Here is a 20,874-nt window from a genome sequence, read left to right as displayed (position 1 = left end):
TATTATAATTAAGAGATCCTCCAACTGGCCACTGTTGCCATCCTCTAGTGGGTACTGTGGCCATGCAGTATCAAATGGGAAGATCAGGAGTGTCTTCTTTAAGCCCTAGGGATTAAATCTACCCCAGTTTTTCAGGATACAGTTCAAAGGAGTGAGGCTGGAATTGTTAGCTCCCATCTGTAAGAGAGAAAAAAGCAACCAGCACCATCTTTCTACCAGAGGCGGCCTTCCCTGCTCTAGATGGGAGTATAGACAGATTTCATACTGAACATTTTCTTCCCTCGTCAGTCTTAGTCTGTCCCTTACTGATGCAGGCACCATAGTTGTCCCTCTTGTTTCTACCACCGAGGTGGGGTGGAGATGCACCAAGGGTAGACCTGATGGCCTCCCAGGCTAGTGTCCAGTTCCTCACCATTAAAAACTTTCCTTGCCTCTGATGCCACTGGGGTGCAATCAGAGTAACCTTCTGGAATGCCTCCCAAGCTAAGACTGCTGGGGGAAACATTCATCATCTAAGTGCCTGTGCATGACCCTGAGTATATTCCTGACCACAATAAAACTGGTATGAACATAAAACCAAGATGTTCCTTCCAAGCAACACCACACCACTATAAGTGATAGCAAAAGAGATGGTGAAGGGCTGGCCAGTGAAGAAAAAGTGATTTTTGTCCTCGAGTTATTAGGGCCAGCCCTTCCAGTTCATTCCCACAGATTCCACAGAAAGAATATCTGAGGAGTTGGGACAAAAGCCTCCTCTGGTTCACTAAAAGCTAGCACTACCAAAGGAAGATGCCCACTGTACTTTCTATCTGAGTAACTTTTAACCTGAGAGATGCTCTTGGAGCTAGAGCTCCATCTAGCTTCAGAACTTTAAACTCCTAGTGAAGCTAGGCACTTCCTGACTATCAATCTAAGGTTGGGACCTAAGTAACAGTACACAGTAACAGCATAGATCACAAGTCCCTTTAAAGTCTATGGTCTGACAGATTAGGTTCGTAGTTCTAATTCCCCAAGCAATTAAGAAATCGTCAAAGAGACCAGGAAAATGTGACCGAGAAAAGAAAGTTCAGTCCACATGCTTTGCCCATTTCTGGCTGCTCCCCTCGCAGGGAGGTTGGGTGTCTCTTGGCATTGGCAAGTCGGTATAAACTTCAGTCATTATGAGGCACCTCGAAACCACAGAGCAGGGCTCATCACTTGCTTCATGCAGGGTGTGTCATTTATTCACACAAGCACACCCTAGAGTTAGTGAAGTAAAGCAGAAAGCGTGTATACTGAGAAAGCAAAGAGGCTACAGATCTGAGTGCTCCTACATTGTCATGAAGATTCCAGATGAGGGCCCAAGATGATAGCTTACAGTGAATGGTGTCAAATTCGTGATCCCTGAAGAAGATTTAATTTTGGGACCAGGCTTGATCACTCAGGAGCTTTAGTATAGCTGAGTTTTATTAAAGAGAAAGACACAGAGAAAGCTTCTGACAGACATCAGAAGGGGGACGGAGAGTACCCCAAGCTAGCTTTAGCAAGCTGTTTTATGTCTGTTAGAAAGCCATTAGTCAGATAAGAGAGACACCTCAAGGCTGATGGAGTTTCACCAGGCCCCTCTCCCACAATATGCATTTTTGAGATAGGATGGCATGAGGTGTGTCATCCCTCAGCCATAAAATAATAGATATGAGTACTGGTTTGTTGAGCTGTTATCAGCCCAAGGTTTGAGAAAAGAAGAAAATGTGAGTCTTGGGTGGAACCATTTTGAAGAAAGGCAAATTCCAATGAAAATACATAGTTTCATTAGCATAGATTAAAAGAATTTCCATAGAGGTTTGTTTCCTCCTGCCACTTAAGGGAGAGATAAAAAATGTTTGACACTTACAATTAAACTTAAAAGCTTTTCCACAACAAAAGGAATGATAAATAAGTTGAAAAGACAACCTTCAGAGTTGGAGAAAATAATAACAAATGAAACAATTGACAAAGGATTAATCTCTAAAATACACAAAGAGCTCTCACAATTCAATACCAGAAAAACAAATAACCCAATCAAAAAGTGGACAGAAGACCTAAATAGACGTTTTCCAAAGAAGACATGCAGATGGCATTCAGTTGTCCAACTCTTTGCGATCCCATGAATCACAGCACGCCAGGCCTCCCTGTCCATCACCAACTCCCGGAGTTTACACAAACTCACGTCCATCGAGTCCGTGATGCCATCCAGCCATCTCATCCTCGGTTGTCCCCTTCTCCTCCTGCCCCCAATCCCTCCCAGCATCAGAGTCTTTTCCAATGAGTCAACTCTTCGCATGAGGTGGCCAGAGTACTGGAGTTTCAGCTTTAGCATCAGTCCTTCCAAAGAACACCCAGGGCTGATCTCCTTCAGAATGGACTGGTTGGATCTCCTTGCAGTCCAAGGGACTCTCAAGAGCCTTCTCGAACATCACACTTCAAAAGCATCAATTCTTCGGCACTCAGCTTTCTTCACAGTCCAACTCTCACATCCATACATGACCACTGGAAAAACCATAGCCTTGACTAGACGGACCTTTGTTGGCAAAGTAAGGTATCTGCTTCTCAATATGCTATCTAGGTTGGTCATAACTTTCCTTCCAAGGAGTAAGCGTATTTTAATTTCATGACTGCAATCACCATCTTCAGTGATTTTGGAGCCCCAAAAAGATAAAGCCTGGCACTGTTTCCACTGTTTCCCCATGTATTTCCCATGAAGTGATGGGACCAGATGCCATGATCTTCATTTTCTGAATGTTGAGCTTTAAGCCAACTTTTTCACTCTCCTCTTTCACTTTCATCAAGAGACTTTTGAGTTCCTTTTCACTTTCTGCCATAAGGGTGGTGTCATCTGCATATCACTCATTATTAGATAAATGCAAATCTAAAGTATAATGAGGTTATCACTTTACACCAGTCAGAATAACTATCATCAAGAAATTTACAAGCAATAAATGCTTCAGAAAGTGTGGAGAAAGGGGAAACTTCTTATATTGTTGGTGGGAATGTAAATTGATATAGCCACTATGGAGTTAACTGTGGATATTCCTTAAAAAATTAGGAATAAAACTACCATGGGATTCAAAATTACCACTAGTGAACATATAACACAAGAAAACCACAATTGAAAAAGATACATGTAACCCAATGTTAATCACAGCACTATTTACAATAGCTAGGACTGAGCGACTTCACTTTCATTCTCCACTTTCATTCATTGGAGAAGGACATGGCAACCCACTCCAGTGTTCTTGCCTGGAGAATCCCAGGGACGGAGGAGCCTGGTGGGCTGCTGTCTATGGGGTTGCACAGAGTCGGAAATGACTGAAGCGACTTAGCAGCAGCAGCAGCAGGACATGGAAACAACCTAGATGTCCACTAATAGATATTGTGCTTAGTCACTCAGTCGTGTCCGACTCTTTGCAACCCTATGGACTGTAGCTTTCCAGGCTTCTCTTTCCATGAGGATTCTCCAGGCAAGAACACTGGAGTGGATTGCCATACCCTCCTCCAAAAGATCTTCCCGACCCAGGGATCAAACCCAGGTCTCCCACATTGCAGCCAGATTCTTTACCATCTGAGCTACCAGGCAAGCCCCAAAATACTCGAGTGGGTAGCCTATCCCTTCTCCAAAGGATCTTCCTGACCCAGGAATCAAACCAGGCTCTCCTGCATTGCAGGCAGATTCTTTACCAGCTGAGCTACAAGGGAAGCCCATATGGATAAAGAATTGTGGTACATATACATATAATGGAATATTACTGAGCCATATAATGGAGTGCATTTAAGTCAGTTTTAATAAGGTGGATGGACCTAGAGCATATATTATACAGTGTGAAGTAAAAGAGAAAAGAGAAAAACAAATATCATATACTAATGCTGGCTTATAACTCATTACTCAAAAAACCAAGATCATCACATCTGGTTCCATCACTTCATGGCAAATAGATAAAGGCTCCAAAATCATTGTGGATGGTAACTGCAACCATAGACTTAAAAGAGGCTTGTTCCTTGAAAGAAAAGCTGCTACAAACCTAGACACTATGATTAAAAGCAAAAACATCACTTTTCTGACAAAGGTTCATTATAGTCAAAGCTATAGTTTTTACAGTAGTCATGTATGCATGTGGGGTTTCCCTGGTGTCTTACATGTTAAAAATGCATCTGCAATGCAGTAGACCTGGGTTCGATCTCTGAGTTAGGGAGATCTCTTGGAGAGAAGATCAGTTACCCACTCCTGTTTTCTGGCCTGGAGAATTCCATGGACAGAGGGGCTGGAAGGCTACCGTCCATGAAGTCACAAAGAATGTCAGATCATAAAGAAGGCTGAATGGCAAAGAACTTATGCTTCAAATTGAGGTGCTGGAAAAGACTCTTGAGAGTCCCTTGAAAAGCATGGAGATCAAACCAGTCAATCCTAAAGGAAATTAACTTTGAATATTCATTGGAAGGGCTGATGTTGAAACTGAAGCTCCAATACTTTCCAAAGAGCTGACTCTGAGGAAAATACCTTGATTCTGGGAACAATTGAAAACAAAAGGAGAAGAAGGAGATGGAGGATAAGATGGTTAGATAGTATCACTGGCTCAATGGACTTGAATCTGAGCAAACATAATGAAGGACAGAGAAGCCTGGCATGCTGCCAACATTATTCCACACAGTTTTAGAAGTCCTAGCTACAACAACTAGAGAAGAAAAAACAAAAAATGAAAATAGTTTGGAAAAGAAGGAAAGCCCTCACCGTTTTCAGATGACATGATTCTAGATATAGAAAATCCTAAATATGCCATGAGAAAATTGCTAGAGTTAATCAATGAATATAGTAAATTCACAGGACGTAAAATCAATACACAGAAATTCTTAGCATGGAGTCACAAGGAATTGGACATGACGTAGTGACTGAACAATAGCCATGCGTATATATGAAATCTAGAAATATTGTACTACTGAACCTATTTGCAGGGCAACAATGGAGACACAGATATAGAGAACAGGCTTGTGGACACAGTTGTGAAAGGTGAGGGAGAGACCACTTGCAAAAGGAACATTGAAACAGATACATTACCATATTGAAAATAGATAGCTAATGGGACTTTGCTGTATGACACAGGGAGTCAAATCTGGTGCTCTGTAACAATCTAGAGGAGTGGAATGGGGTGGATTTTAGAGGGAGGTTCAAGAGGGAGGGGACACGTATACCTATGGCTGATTCATGTTGATGTATAGCAGAAACTAATACAATATTGTAAAACAATTATCCTCCAATAGAAAATAAATAAAAAATGGAAGATAATATACAAGGAAATTTGGAAAACTCAACAGTGGCTACAAGATTGAAAAGAATCTGTTTTGATGCCAATCCCAAAGAAGGGCAATGGCCAAAGAATGTTCAAACTACAACACAACTGCACTCATTTCACATGCTAGCAAGGTAGGTAATGCTCAAAATCCTTCTAGGTAGGCTTCAACAGTACATGAACTGAGAACTTCTAGATGTACATGCTGAATTTACAAAAGGCAGAGGAACCAGAGGTCTAATTGGCAACATCCATTAGATCATAGAAAAAGCAAGGGAATTCCAGAAAGCATCTAATTCTGCATTGACTACACTGAAGACTTGGACTGTGTGGATCACAACAAACTGTGGAATTCTTAAAGAGATGGGAATACCAGACCACCTTACCTGTCTCCCGAGAAACCTGTATGCAGATCAAGAAGCAACAGTTAGAACTGCACAATGGAACGATGGACTGGTTCCAATTTGGGAAAAAAGTACATCAAGGTTGTATATTGTCACCTGCTTATTTAACTTATATCCAGAGCATATTATGTGAAATGCCTGGCTGGATGGTTCGCAAGCTGAAATCAAGGTTGCCAGGAGAAATATCAACAACCTCAGATATGCAGATGAACCACCCTAATGGCAGAAAGAGCCTCTTAATGAAGGTGAAAAATCTGGCTTAAAACACAATATTCAAAAAACTAACATCAGGGCATCTGGTCCCATCACTTCGTGGTGAATAGATGGAAAAAAATGGCAACAGTGACAGACTATTTTCTTTGGCTTCAGAATCACTGTGGACAGTGATGGCTGCCATAAAATCAAGACACTTGCTCCTTGGAAGAAAAGCTATGAAAAACCTAGACAGCAGTATTAAAAAGCAGAGACAGCACTTTGCCAACAAAGGTCTGTATAGTCAAAGCTATTTTTTTTTTTTCTGATAGTCATGTATGGATGTGAGATTTGGACCATAAAGAATGCTGAGAGTGGAAGAATTGATTCTTTCAAACTGTGGTGCTGGAGAAAACTCCTGAGGGTCCCTTGGACTGCAAGGAGATCCAACCAGAATCCTAAAGGAAATCAGTCCTGAATATTCATTGGTAGGACTGACGCCAGAGATGAAACTCCAATACTTTGGTCACCTGATGCAAAAGCTGACTCATTGGAAAGAACCTTGATGCTGGGAAAGATTGATGGCAGGAAGAGAAGAGGATGACAGAGGATAAGATGTTTGGATACCATCACCAATTCAGTGGACACGAGTTTGAGCAAATTCCAGGAGGTAATGAAGGACAGGGAAGGCTGGCGTGCTGCAGTCCATGCAGTCCACAAAGATTTGAACATGACTGAGTGATTAAACAACAATAAATTACAAGAAAAACACAAGGAAACAAAATGTCCACTCATGCATGAACAGATAAATAAAATAGGTATATCATACAACAGAATATTTTTCATCTTTAAAAAGGAAGAAAATTCTGCAATATGCTACAACCTGGATAAACCTTGATTACATTATGCCAAGTGAAACAAACCAGAAACAAAAAGACAAGTATTGTAGGATTCCATTTATATGAAATTTATATGAAATACTTAGAGAAGTAAACATAATTAACAAAGAAATATAATTGTGGTTTCGTGGGGCTGGAGGAGTGAAACAGGGACTTATTTTTTAATGAGTATAGAGTTTCAATTTTATAAGATGAAAAGTATCATGGGCATATATGGTGATGATGGTTGCACAACAATGGAATGTATTTAATACCACTGAACTGTACAATGAAAAATTATTAAGATGGTTACAGGAAGGAATAAAGAAAGGCAAAAAGTAAGATAAGGAGTGAAGAAGGGGAGGAAGGAAAAGAGCAGGCAAGGAAGGAAGGAAAGGAAAGAAAGAAGCAGGGGTAGCTATATTAATTTCGATAGAGCAGACTTCAAAGCAAGACAAGTTGTCAGGGATTTTTAAAAAGAGCATTGCATATGATAAAGAGGGAAATTCTTCATGAAGACATTAACATGAAGATATGAATCCTTAATGTACATGTACCTAAAAAGTGTGTCAAAATGACTGAGATGAAAACTGAGAACTGAAAGGAGAAAAAGATGAATCCATTATCATAATTGAAAACCTCAACACTCCTTTATCATAAATGGACAAATTCATTAGGCAGAAAATCAGTAAGGATATAGTTGAACCCAACAATATTAACCAACTGGACATAATTGACATCCATAGACCATTTCATCTAACAACACCAGAATACACATTCTTTTCAAGTTCACATGGTAATTCACCAGTTCTCAGCCATTAGACACATCTTAACAAACTAAAAGAATAGAAGCTACATAATGCATGCTTTCAAATGACCAGAAACCAGTAACAGAAAAATAACAAGAAAATAAAAAGTATATGGAAATTAAATAAACCAAACACTTCTCAATAACACATGGGTCAAAGAAGAAATCACAAGACAAATTTTAAAATATTTTGAACTAAATGAAAATGAAAACACAACTTACCAAAATTTGTGGGATAAAGTGAAATAGCTCTTAGAGGAAAATTTATATTATTCATTTACATGAATGCATGTATTAGGAAAAAGAAAGTTATAAAAATCAATAATCCTACTTTCATTAGGAAATTAGAGATGAGAAAGCTAAATCCAAAGTAAATAGAACAGAAAGAGCTAAGAATTAAGCAGAATCAATGAAATTGAAAGTGGAAAACCAATAGAGAAGAATCAATGAAATCAAAAGCTGTTTCCTTGAAAAGATCAATGCAATCAATAAGCATCTAGACTAAGAAAAAACAAAAAAGACACAAAATATTAATAATATCAGAAATGAAAGAGGGAATATCACTACAGATCCCATGAAAATTAATAATAAAATAATAATATGAACAACTCTTTGCCCACAGATTTGATAACCTACAAGAAACAAACTTCTTGAAAGACACAATCAGCCAAAACTCATACAAGAAGAAATAGACTCTGGATAGGTCTATTCTATTAAAGAAATTGAATTAATAACGAATAACTTTCCAGAACAAAAAGCAGCAGGCCCAAGTGGGTTTATTGGTGAATTCTACCCATTTCTTATTAATTATCTAAATAATTAGCAGCAATTTTACACAATCTTTTCCAGAAAATAGAAGAGGAGGGAACATTTCCAAAATTACTTTGGGGCAAATACCAAGCTGATACTAAAATCAGACAAAGACAATACAGAAAAAGAAAACAACAGGGCAACATGTCTCCTCCTTAGATGCATTGCTCCTCAACAAAACACTGGCAATTTGAAACCAGCAGTGTAAAAAAACAATTATACCCCATAACCAGGTAGGATTTACCCCAGGCATTAAAAGCTGTGCTAATGTTCTAAAATCATTAATATAATCCATCACATTCAACAGACTAAAAAAGAAAAATCACATGATATTATCAATAGTTGCAGTAAAAGGATATGACAAAATCCAATACCATTCATGATAAAATCTATCAATACCTGAAGAATAGAGGGGAAGAAAAAATATATATGGAAACTTTCTCAGTTTAATAAAGACTATGAAATACCCACAGTTAAATCACAGTTAACAAGGAGAAACTCAGTTTTCCCACTAAAATTAGGTACAAAATGAAGATGTCTATTTTTAACCATTCCTTTTTAAAAAATGAATTTGTCTTAATTGGAGGATAATTACTTTACAACATTGTGATGGTTTTTGCCATCCAGTTAACAAATGAGCTAAAGACCTTAACAAATGTCTAACTGAAGAGGATATACAGATAGCAGATAGCAAATAAGCATATGAAAAGATACTCCACATCATATGTCAATAAGGAAATGCAAATTAAAACAGCAATGAGAAACACCACTACACATCTATTAGAATGGCCAAAATCCAGAACTCTGACAAGAAATGCTGGCAAAGATTGGAGCAACAGAAATTCTCATACACTGCTAATGGGAATGCAAAATGGTATAAGCACTTTGGAAGACAGATTAGCTGTTTCTTATGAAGCTAAACTTACTCTTACCATATGATCCAGCAATTGTGCTCCTTAGTGTTTGTCCAAAAGAGCTGAAAATTTATGTCCACACAAAAGCCTGCATACAGATCTTTATAGCAGCCATAGTCATAATTGTTGAAATGGAAGCAACCAAGACATCCTTCAACAGGTGAAAGGATAGATGGTGGTAATCCAGATAATGGAATATTATTCAGTGCTAAAAAGAAATAAGCTATGAAGTAATGAAAAGAAATGGAGGTACCTTAAACACATATTACCAATTGAAAGAAGTCAATATGAAAAGACTACACACTGTCTAATCCCAACTTTCTGGAAAAGGAAAAACTATGGAGACAGTTAAAGCATAAGTGGGGATTGGGTAGTGGGTAAAAGAATGAATAGGTAGATTAGAGAGGACTTCTAGGGCAGTGAAAATACTCTGGATGATATTAAAATGGTAGATACATGTCATTTATACATTTGTCTAAACCCATAGAATGTACAACACCAAGAATGAACCTTACTGTAAACCGTGGACTTTGAGTAATAATGATGTGTCAATGTGGATTAATCAATTGTAACAAATGCATCACTCTGGGGAGTGGTGTTGATGATTCATATGTAAGGGCAAGGGGGTAAATGGAAAATCTCTGCATCTTTTTTCAATTTTGCTGCAAACTTAAAACTGCCCTAAAAATTATCTTTAAAAAAGAATGGCTAATTACACAAGTAAGCTGTATTTTCTTGATTCATTAGCAAAATATCACTACCAAATGAAAACTTTTCTCAATAGTGTGTAAATTGCAGATTATAAGTATACATCCAAGGATCACAGATTGAGAACCAGCTGCTGTACAAGCTTCCCATGTCGACACCATGAAAGATTTCCTATGGATACTCATTGTTATTGCAATAGCGATGGTGTTCCCAATATTTTTTTTCATTAAAGAAAACCCCTTTGATACTGCAAGTTTCCTGTCTTTGGTAAGTACCAGAAAGTATGGGTGGGGTAAAGTTGAAATCTCTGGACTAGAAAAAAAGGGGGACATTAAGTGTCTATTTGTGTGAAATTATCACTAAATAGTAGACTCTCGAAGAAAGTAAAAGTGAAGTCACTCACTTTGAGTATCTGACTCTTTGCAACCCCATGGACTGCAGTCGGCCAGGCTCCTCTGTCCATGGGATTTTCCAGGCAAGAATACTGGAGTGGGTTGCCATTTCCTTCTCCAGGGGATCTTCCTGACCCAGGGATCGAACCCGGGTCTCCCACATTACAGGCAGACTCTTTACCGTCTGAGCCACCAGGGAATCCTAGACACTCAAAAAAGAAAGATAACAAATCTTAAGGACTCAATATATCATTTTTATTTGATGGAAACAGTAAGGGATGTGGCACTCTGAAAAGAGAGAATTCAGGGCTGGGAAGAAATAACACTGTTTAATGTTTACTTAAAGCTGCCCTCCCCTCCTTTTTTTTAACAGCAATTGATAAGGTAGAAAATATTTCCCTTGTTTAAAAAAAATTTAGAAAATTTCCCTTGGTTTCAAAGTTATACATTTCTCCCCATTTTTATACAATAGGATCTCAAACCTCAGAGAAGTTGTCATTTCCCCAAGCCAAAAAAATTCTAGGGAGTTGGGCTTCCCTGGTGGCTTAGACGGTGCTCGTGATGCAGGAGATCCAGATTTGATCCATGAGTGAGGAAGAGCCCCTGGAGAAGGGACAGGCTACCCATTCCAGCATTCTTGCCTAGAGAATTCCATGGACAGAGAAGCCTGGCTGGCTAGAGTCCATGGAGTAGCAAAGAGTTGGACATGACTAAACAATTAACACTTTCACGTTCAAGAAAATTTCACCAGAAAACAGTAACAGCAAAGAAGAAAAGGGAGAGTGGTGAATGAATTTGGAAGGGTGAAGTGCCACCAATGGGAAAGAGTTTAGATTGGGGCATTGGGGTAGTATTACCTTGTCTCCCGTAATTCTAAAGGAGACAAGGTTGTCTGCTGTATCTCTTGGGCTTCCCAGGTGGTGCAGTGGTAAAGAATCCACCTGCTAATGGAGGAGACGCAGGAGACATGTGTTCGATCCCTGGGCCAGTAATATCACCTGGAGAAGGAAATGGAAACCCACTCCAGTACTTTTGCTGGAAAAATCTCATGGACAGAGGAGACTGTCAGGCTACAGTTCATGGAGTCACAAGGAGTTGAACATGACTAAGCAACTGAGCATTCCTGTATCTCTCACACCTAACATGTTTTACCCTTCATGGGATTAAACGACCCATGTCAGACTGTAGTCATAAAGATGATTGTGGGTGAAAAATGGCATAGACTGGCATTATCTCATTCCCTACATAAAATGGAAGATAACTAAATAATACCATCTCCCTTCACTCCAGGACCCATAACCTATACAAGAACCTCTGGTGTAAAACTTTTTCAGAAGATAAGTAAGAAACTGGAATGAGCCCTGAGCAAGCTGCCCTCTGTCCTGGAGACAGGTTATTATGTTGTACAAAGGGGAATCCAGGCATTATTCCCACAAGGCATGAATGTTATAAATGAGACTTACCCTTTTCTCAGCAGGAAAAGGAGATGGTAGCTTGGCAAAGAGCCCGGATGCAGATCAGCCCTAGTAGAACAAACCACGTGGAAACCTTCAAAGATATGCAGAAAAACTCAGAACCACTAAAAAATGTGGATTCCTGTATCTTGATTGGAGCTCCTCCTGTGAAAAAAAGTGAGTGTGCTCAAGAGGATATGCGATGCAGAAGCAGGTTATGTAAGGGTATATAGAGAAGGCAGGTGGAAAGCAAAAGGGACCTATGACAACATTTGACACACATCACTCTCTTTCAACATTCTTTAATTGCTTCCAAGGATCCTAGATTCTTATGATTTTCCTCTAAATTTCTTGATAGTTCCTCACTCTCATGCTGATTTATCTTCTGTCTCCAACATCTAAATGTTAATATACCCCAAAGCTCAGTCCTTATCTAGACTTACTTTTTTAAAAGTTGAAGTATAGTTGATTTACAATACTGTATTAGTTTCATGTGAATAGCATTGTGATTTGATTTTTTGCAGGTTATATTCCATTATGGGTTGCAATACCCAATACCCTATAAGCTTAGTTTCTTGGTTCACTCACCCAGTCTCATGGTTTTCAGTATCATCTACAGCAGCAGCCTATAATCTTGAGGTAATTGTAACTGTTATCCTCACTGGCCTCTGCTGCAGCAGTATCCCTTTCTCTCTTGTTCCTGACAACCATGCTGGCATCTGTTACTGAAGTCTATGGCTAGCTAGGGAACACGAGACCGTTTAAATCAGGACTTTTAATACTCTTCATAAGGAAAACACCTTTTTTTTTTTCCTTTACATTTAAGTGCATTTTTGAGTTGAATGCATTTTGAAATATCGGTATTGAACTCATAATGTGTTTTATCTCTTAAAAATGTTTCAGCTCTGTTCACTAGAGCCTAGAAGTGACTTACTACAATGAGCACTCATTATATACATCCCATTTTTCACTAGAAAGAACTTCCTCTAAAAGGAGTTCCTTGGAAAAAGGCTGACTCCGGGTCACAGGCAGGAACTATTCCATATAGAAAGGAAGCTTTTGAATACAGCTAAAGTTGTATCAAAAGGGCTCAGGACCCAATTTTAAGAGGCTGATTATCTCTGATAACTAATTATCCTACCAAAGATAGGAAAATTTGAACATTGATAAAGATAAAATTTCAATGGTATGAAAACCATGAGTACATAGATATATAAACAACAACAACAAAAACAACCAAAAAGCAAAAATTTTGTCACTATGGAGAACGTGAGGGAACCAGCTCCTGGCATTATTTTGAAAGCTAGTAAATAAAGGGAAAGAATCAAATATTTATCTCACTTTCCTTATGTGAACTACACTACTTGGTAACCAAGAAGTAGATGAAGGGAATTTTCTCTTTTTTTCCTTTTTTTAAAAATATAAATTTATTTATTTTAATTGGAGGTTAATTACTTTACAATATTGCATTGGTTTTGCCATACATCAACATGTATCCACCACAGGCATACACGTGTTCCCCATCCTGAACCCCCCTCCTTCCTCCCTCCCCGTACCATCCCTCTGGGTCGTCTCAGTGCACCAGCCCCAAGCATCCAGTATCATGCATTGAACCTGGACTGGTGACTCGTTTCATATATGATATTATACATGTTTCAATGCCATTCTCCCAAATCATCCCACCCTCTCCCTCTCCCACAGAGTACAAAAGACTGTTCTATATAGCATTCCAGTTAACAAATGAATAAGGAATGTTAGCCTTAGAATATCACCATATTGCAACCTCTGGAGTATTAATGAATCTAGACACTGAACTTCAAAGTCTGCTAACATCCTAAAAACAGAAATAACCTGCCATTGTATGTCTTCTGATAGAGGAATGTATCACCAGCTCATAAAGTATTATTGCCAGAAAATATGACCTGAATTTGATCAAATCCTCATGTCAATATTTTCTACAAACTCTGATCTCTACAAGTTTGTTCTTTTGCCAAAGAATCTGATTTCCTCTCCAATCTCTTTGAGACTGGATTTAATATATTTGAAATGTTCTTCTATGCACTGTTTCCTGTTAGTTTCTATTTTCAGAGTTCTGTTCTTGGTTGAGTGGTTTTCCTTTCTTTATATTGGTGATTCTTGTTTCAAGCTTTATAATCAAATGTTTGGTGATTCATCTTTCAGATTAATATTCAAGAATCTAGATGGTTCATTTGTTCTCTCTAAATAGCCATCTCTGTTTGCCACTCTGTTGCAGTGGGTTGTGATTAAGAAAGCTTGCCTCATTAGATTGCAGGGAAGCAGTGACAGAAGGAGAAAGTAAGGAATGTGGGTAGCTGATTCGGGTGAACTAACCCTTTGTCTCTTCTGTTAGAGCTCTAAGTCACCTGTGCTATTTCCTTCCTTATCTGTTTAGATAAACTTCTCTGGCAACCTCTATAGTTCTGAATATCTACTTCATGTTCTTCAAGGAACCACACGTAGAACTTTACCATATAAATGCCAGTCAGCTGTGTTTTCCCCCTTTTTCCTCTTGTGTCTAGAGTTCTTGGCTTCCATTCTTAAGTTCTCTCCAGCCATAGTACTCACACCCCAGCAGATCTCCCACCAGCCACTTGGTGATCACTGGTTCAGTAGTTTTGGAAATAATTTTGTGATTAATTTTCCAGGTGACCATCCCAGGGCCCTTTCCTTTGTATTTGGTGGCTCAAACTTAGAATTCTTCTGAGGCTTTTAGAATAAAGATATATCTGTGCAGTCATTTTCTCTGTGTGTCTTTTGAAATATGAATTCTTATGCTTAGATTTCTCCAATCCTATTTCATATTATCTCATTCTTGCAGGAATTCATTAAATATTGCAATTCTCTCATGGTAACCTTTTTGGTTTTTCAATGCAATTTTGGGAAGGAGGAGACACAGGTACAAATGTTTTTAGTCTATCATCTTTATTTCTTCCACAATAGTTTTTCAAAGTTAACACTAAAAAAACCCTCACAACTTGTGATGAAGCATTACTCCTAACATAGTCCATACTCAGGTCTAGGGGGGAGAAAGTGTAAAATAGCTATAATAATACAGAGAGTTGGCATATTGGAAAGACATAAGAAAATCTTATAACCTCAACCATAGCAACTATTTCCTTCACTTCCCTACGTTGATACAAGTTCTCTTTTTTCCCCTCAATCCTAGGATTGCTGACCATAGGGATTTCCTCAATGAAGCGTCCCCAAAGGAGCTACCTCTTGGACACCCTGGAATCTCTCTTTTATTCTTCCTCCTTATCTGAGCAGAAACACTTCATTGTTCTGGTACACTTGGCAGATCCTGATCCCATGTGGTATGGTCAAATGATCTCCAATATCTCAACCATCTTTAAACCATATATCCAGGCCAGCCAGCTAGTAGTGATTAACACGCCTCGTAAAAGCTATCTTCCTTTGAAGAGCCTTAAGAGAAACTTTAATGACACTCCTGCCTATGTAGCCTTCCGTTCCAAGAGGAACATGGATTATGCCTTCCTCATGAACTTTGCTACCAACCACTCTTACTATTTCTTGATGGTTGAAGATGATGTGAAATGTGTCCCTGGATTTGTCACCCAGATAGCTACTACAGTGTCTGCATGGGAAAACAAACCTTGGGTGACTCTGGAATTCTCTCCATTGGGCTTCACTGGAAAACTCTTTCGTACTAAAGACCTCCCTTGTTTTGTTAATTTCCTTCTCCTCTTCTACCAAGAAATGCCCTGTGACTCCCTCCTCTCCCATTTTCATGATCTTCTCATGCAGCAAACACCAGTCCAGTTCCTCCCTTCCCTCTTCCAGCACATGGGCAATTACTCCTCCTTTGAAGGCAAATTCAATAGTCTCAAAGATAAAGAGTTTGAAGAGGATGACATTAGTTCTCCCAACAACCCCGCTGCCTCCATCTATACTAGCCTGAAGGCTACCAATGACTCTGTTCCTATGAATGCCTATAGCTTGAATAAGAATTTCTTTTATGCCAAGTCAGCTGAGGCTGGAAGCCATTTGACTGTGGTTTTGGACTCACCTGCTAAAGTGTTCCGAGTTCAAGTGTTGACTGGCTCTGACCTAAAAGGTGAGAATCAGCTGAAAGAGGGACAAATAGAACTTGGCTATTCTACTAATCAGATCAATGACTGTGATGACTATATTCTGCTGGGACTACTGGTAAACGGCATCCTAAATAAGCAAGTATTATCTAACAAGTCTGGGAAGAAGGTAAAATGTGTGAGATTGCTAGTGACAGCAACTTCATCCTCTGGAATAATAGTCAGGCACATTAACATCTGGGTTAAGTGAAGTTTAAGTAATATGTAGAGAAACCTTTGGGAGTTCTGGAGTGGTTATACTGGAGGTTAGAGCACACAGAGTTTAAAAAATTAAAGTCTTGAAATTGGCCAGGGACATCTCATTGTTGGGTCCTTTTAATATTATTATTAATAATAATTAATAATAGCATGCTGAAAGGCAGAGTGAAGGTAACATCCTCTTGGTACCAGAGAGCCATTTGTGGAAGAAGTAGGCTTGTCAAACCCTTCACTGGTTTTCTATCCAAAAGGATCTACCATCCAAAATTTGTTCCTTGGGTGAGAATACCAGGCTTCTAGGAACAACAACATGTAGATAGGATTGATTGATGCTCATATCACATCCAAGAGATTCATTCCTTCCTGTGTGGTAGGAAGAAGTAGATTGGTCAGGAGGGAAACATGACCGCTCTGTAATTTCATTTGCCATTATAAGACAGTTATTCATTTGACAAGTGTTTATTGATTATCTCTATGGTTAGGTAGAATCCTCTTCTACATAACCACTCAACATGCCAGAATATTCTTTTCTAGATGGAATTAAAATTATTAAAAATAATTTTCTTTGATTTCTGGTAGATCCTGTCCCCAGCATAGTTTTATCTCTGGGACTATAAGTTTTATTTTCATAGGTGTATCTCTGGATGTTTCTGATAGGAAAACTTTGGATGTTTTATTAACATTTTTTAAGTTCAGTTTGGGTATGAGATCTTTACACTCAGAAAAGTTTGAGCTCTGAGCCCTGAGCTCAACTAATGAGCAGTGTATGGTTTTTCCTAGCTTGAGAAGACATTCCGTGAAGGCATGGGATAAGGAAAAAGAAAGGACAGTTTTAGGAGGACTATTTGAGAAGAACTGAAATGAAATAAAAAATCTTAGAAAGATCTGGAAATTTTTGGAATAGGAGAATAGGATGGAAACAAGGAAAGGGATGTGGGGAAAATCAAATAAAAATGGAAAGTAAATGCTTTGAGAGCATCAGGTGCAGGGGAATGGGGCCAGTATATCTCATGGATATGATAATGCACAATTCAAATCTCCTGCTACAAGCAGGATGATTGACTGATAACTCCATGAATTGCCCTCGGAATTCACTCCAGTGTTGGTATGTCAGGGCCTTGTTTCCCACAGAATGCTCCCAGTCAATGACTGACACACCAGGAATACTATCAAGTCCCATTCTGGCAAGATGGTGGAGTCCTAATAGGTGATATTAGCTCAAGGACCCACCATCAACCTGTTTGAAACTTTCTCTTCCTAGCCAGTTCTTCTTTCTCCGTCACCTTTCACAGTTTTCAGACCTTCACTGCAGTCTGAAGCCTTGCCAGTAAAAATCTCCCTCTACCAGTAAATCTCTTGACTCTCAAATCCCATTTTCAGCTTCTTGGCAAAGGTGAACTATTAAAAAGGTATTGAGAATATGCTAAGAAAATGGCTAGTAAGATGAAGAGTCTTTAATTCTTTAAGTTCCATGTATTATGAAATCTTTAATAATCTTCCTTTAATTGATTTCTAGTTTCATTCCATTGTGGTAGGAAAAGATACTTGATGTAATTTCTATCTTCTTGAATTTTTTGAGAATTGTTTTGTGGTGTGATATGTGATGTATGCTAGAAAATGTTTCATATACACTTGAGGAGAAACATATTCTGCTGCTTTTGGATGAAATGTTCTAAATATGTATATTAGGTTCATTTTGTAATAATCAACTTTTTTTTTTTTTACAGTTTGTTCTCTGTTTGGGTGATATATGCATTGTTTAGAGTGAAGTATAATATCTGAAACTATTATCATACTGCTGTTTATTTATTCTTTTCTTTTAGTGTTGATTTATACGGTTAGGTGCTCTGACATTGAGTGCATAAGCATTTACCTTTATTATTTCCTCTAGATGAATTTGCATCTTCATATAATGAAATTCTTTGTCTCTTATGATCATTATTAGCTTAAAGCCTATTTTGTATGATAAAGTTATAACTACGCTTATCATCTTTAGGTTATCATTTGCTTGAAATATCTTTTTATATCTCCTCACTCTCAGCCTCCATGTGTTCTTAAAGCTAAAGTGAATCTCTTGAAGGTAACATATTTTTGAATATTATTTTTCTATCCATTCAGTCTTTCTCTTTTTATTATAAAATGTAATCCATTTACAATTAAAGTAAGTATTGGTATATAAGGACTTGTGTCACCATTTAAAAATTGTTTTCTGAATCTTTTGCAAATCCATTTTCTCCTTTCCTCCTCTCTTCTTGTCTTTTGATGTCTTGCTGTGATTTAATAATTCTTTATGGTGATTTTATAACTTTTATGATGGGATGATGATTCTTTATAGTATTTTGTTTATGAACTTCAGGCTTTTCCTTTGTAGTTACTATGATACATCAAATATATTATAATATCCTGTTTTAATGGTTAATTTAATAGCATACAGAAACTTTACACTTTTATGCCTTCACCTTACATTTCAGGTTACTGATATAATTTATTTTTCTTATTGTGTATTCAGTATAAAATTATTAGAGTTATGGTTACTTTCAATATTCACTTTTAACTTTCTGATAGTTGTAAATTATCTACACATGACCATTACAACATCAATCTAACTTTGACTATGTACTTAAATTTCTCAGTGAGTTTTCTTATATTTGTGTTTTTATGATGTTAATTAGCATCCTTTCATTTCAGTCTGAAGTACAACCTTTTGTATTTCTGGTAAGGTAGGTCTAGTGGTGATAGAAAGCCTCATTTTTTTTTTTTCATGGAAAGTCTTTTGTTTATGAAGGGCAGTTTTGCCTAGTATGATTTTTTTTTTAAAGAAAGATATTTTTATTTTTATTTTATTTTACTTTATAATACTGTATTGGTTTTGTCATACATTGACATGAATCCACCATGGGTGTATATGAGCTCCCAATCCTGACTCCCCCTCCCACCTCCCACCCCATATCATCTCTCTGATATTTTCTTTCAATATTTTGAATGCATCATTTCACTCTCTCCTGGCTTGTAGTTTATGCTGAGAAATCTGCTTATTGCCTTATGGAGGCTCCCCTTGTATATGGTGTGTTGTTTTCCTCTTCTTTCAAAATTCTCTCTTTGCCTTTGACTTGACAATTTAAGAAGGCAATGGCAACCCACTCTAGTACTCTTGCCTGGAAAATCCCATGGACAGAGGAGCCTGGTAGGCTGCAGTCCATGGGGTCGCGAAGAGTTGGACATGACTGAAGCGACTTAGCAACAGCAGCAGGAGCAGCTTGACAATTTAATTATAACATCTCTTGAGGGTAGCCCTTTTCAAGTTCAACTTATTTTGGGGTTCTGTGGGTCTCATAGGTCTCTCTATATATTTCTCTCTCCATGTTTTGGAAGTTTTCAGCTATTATATAGACTCTCTGCCCCTTTCTCTTTCTGTTCTCCTTTTAGGACTTGCAATAAATTGTTTCTCTTACTGGTGTCCCTTAATTGCTGTAGGTTTTCTTCATTGTTTTTCATTTTTGTCTATTTTTGCCTCTGACTGGGTAATTTCAAACAATCATCTGAGTTCATGGATTCATTTTTCTGTTTGGTAGAGTTTGTGAGCTGCTGTTCAAGGGCACAATAGTGTTTTCTATTCAACCATTCCATTTTCCTGCTTTAGGATTTCTGGTTTTATGTGTGTGTGTTTGATGGGGGGGAGGTAGTTTTCATTTATTTGTTGAACTTCTCATTTTGTTTATGTATTGTGCCTTAATTTCAAGTAGCTATGTGTGTGTTTATAGGTCTCTAAATGCCTTTAAGAGGATAATTCTGAATTCTTTGTCAGACAGTTCATTGATCTCCTATTATTCAGGGTGGGATATTGGCATTTTATTAGTTTCCTTTGCTAGTGTCATGTTTAGCTGATTCTTCACTTATGTGAGGAATCTAAAAAATGATGCAAATGAACTTATTTACAAAACAGAATTAGACTTTATGACTATAAATGCCTTTTATACATATGACTTTACATAGTGTATTCCATGTATCACAGTAGGTTGTAAGTATTTTTAATGGAATATTGTGTTCACTTATATATATGGATAAATATAAATCTATATAAATTCATATTTACATATAAATTAATATCTTGTTGAAATATAGTTGCTTTACAACTTTGTATTAGTTTTTGCTATATACACTGTGCTCTTTCAATACTCTCTGTCCCAACACATTCTTAGAACTTCTAAAAAGAAAAGATACATGCACCCCAATGTTCATAGCAGCATGATTTGCAATAACCAAGAATGTACTATTACACAAACATTAAAAAAGAATGAAATAATGTCACTTCCAGAAACATAGATGGACCTACAGATTGTCATATGAAATGAAGTAAGTTAGAGAAAGACAAATATCTTATGATATTGGTTATATGTGGAATGTAAAAAGAAGACACAAACTTCTTTGCAAAATAGAAATAGACCCATAGACACGGAAAAGAAATTTATGAATACCAAAAGGGAAATGGGGGAGGGATATATTAGGAGTTTTGGATTAAAATATATATACGCTCATATATGTAAAATAGATAATCAACAAGGACCTTTAGTATAGCACAGGGAACTAGTCTTGTAATAACCTCTAAGGGAAAAGAATCTGAAAAAATCAAATATGAATACATGAATTATATTTACAGTACACCTAAAATTAACACAACTTTGTAAT

General features: G+C 37.7%; 1 protein-coding gene across 3 annotated transcripts; it reads left to right on the top strand.

Moving 5' to 3' along the window:
* Positions 1-7,112: 7,112 nt before the first annotated feature.
* LOC120855467 (alpha-1,3-mannosyl-glycoprotein 4-beta-N-acetylglucosaminyltransferase C-like) lies at positions 7,113-17,435 on the top strand. Of its 3 annotated transcripts, none has more exons than XM_040229924.1 (3): positions 7,113-10,281; positions 11,884-12,037; positions 15,048-17,435. In XM_040229924.1, the coding sequence occupies exons 1-3, from the start codon at positions 10,174-10,176 to the stop codon at positions 16,178-16,180; spliced, it is 1,395 nt and encodes a 464-aa protein (XP_040085858.1). In that variant the 5' UTR covers positions 7,113-10,173; the 3' UTR covers positions 16,181-17,435. The 3 variants fall into 3 exon arrangements, 2 of the variants coding, with proteins under 2 accessions (XP_040085858.1, XP_040085857.1); XM_040229923.1 differs by having other exon boundaries at positions 11,881-12,037; XR_005719249.1 differs by lacking the exons at positions 7,113-10,281; positions 15,048-17,435 and adding an exon at positions 12,385-13,233 and having other exon boundaries at positions 11,462-12,037.
* The last annotated feature ends 3,439 nt before the right edge of the window (positions 17,436-20,874 follow it).

This window comes from Oryx dammah, unplaced genomic scaffold, assembly GCF_014754425.2.
Source record: "Oryx dammah isolate SB20612 unplaced genomic scaffold, SCBI_Odam_1.1 HiC_scaffold_28, whole genome shotgun sequence".
Classification (NCBI taxonomy): domain Eukaryota; kingdom Metazoa; phylum Chordata; class Mammalia; order Artiodactyla; family Bovidae; genus Oryx; species Oryx dammah.
This window is presented reverse-complemented; position numbering and strand designations above follow the sequence as displayed.

What these genes read in the sequence shown, in the direction of transcription:
- LOC120855467 (XM_040229923.1), top strand. Translation starts at nt 10,174, where the DNA reads ATGAAAGATTTCCTATGGATACTCATTGTTATTGCAATAGCGATGGTG. An exon ending in CTGCAAGTTTCCTGTCTTTG is followed by an intron (nt 10,282 to 11,880) that starts GTAAGTACCAGA and finishes CCCTTTTCTCAG; the next exon opens with CAGGAAAAGGAGATGGTAGC. An exon ending in AGCTCCTCCTGTGAAAAAAA is followed by an intron (nt 12,038 to 15,047) that starts GTGAGTGTGCTC and finishes CCTCAATCCTAG; the next exon opens with GATTGCTGACCATAGGGATT.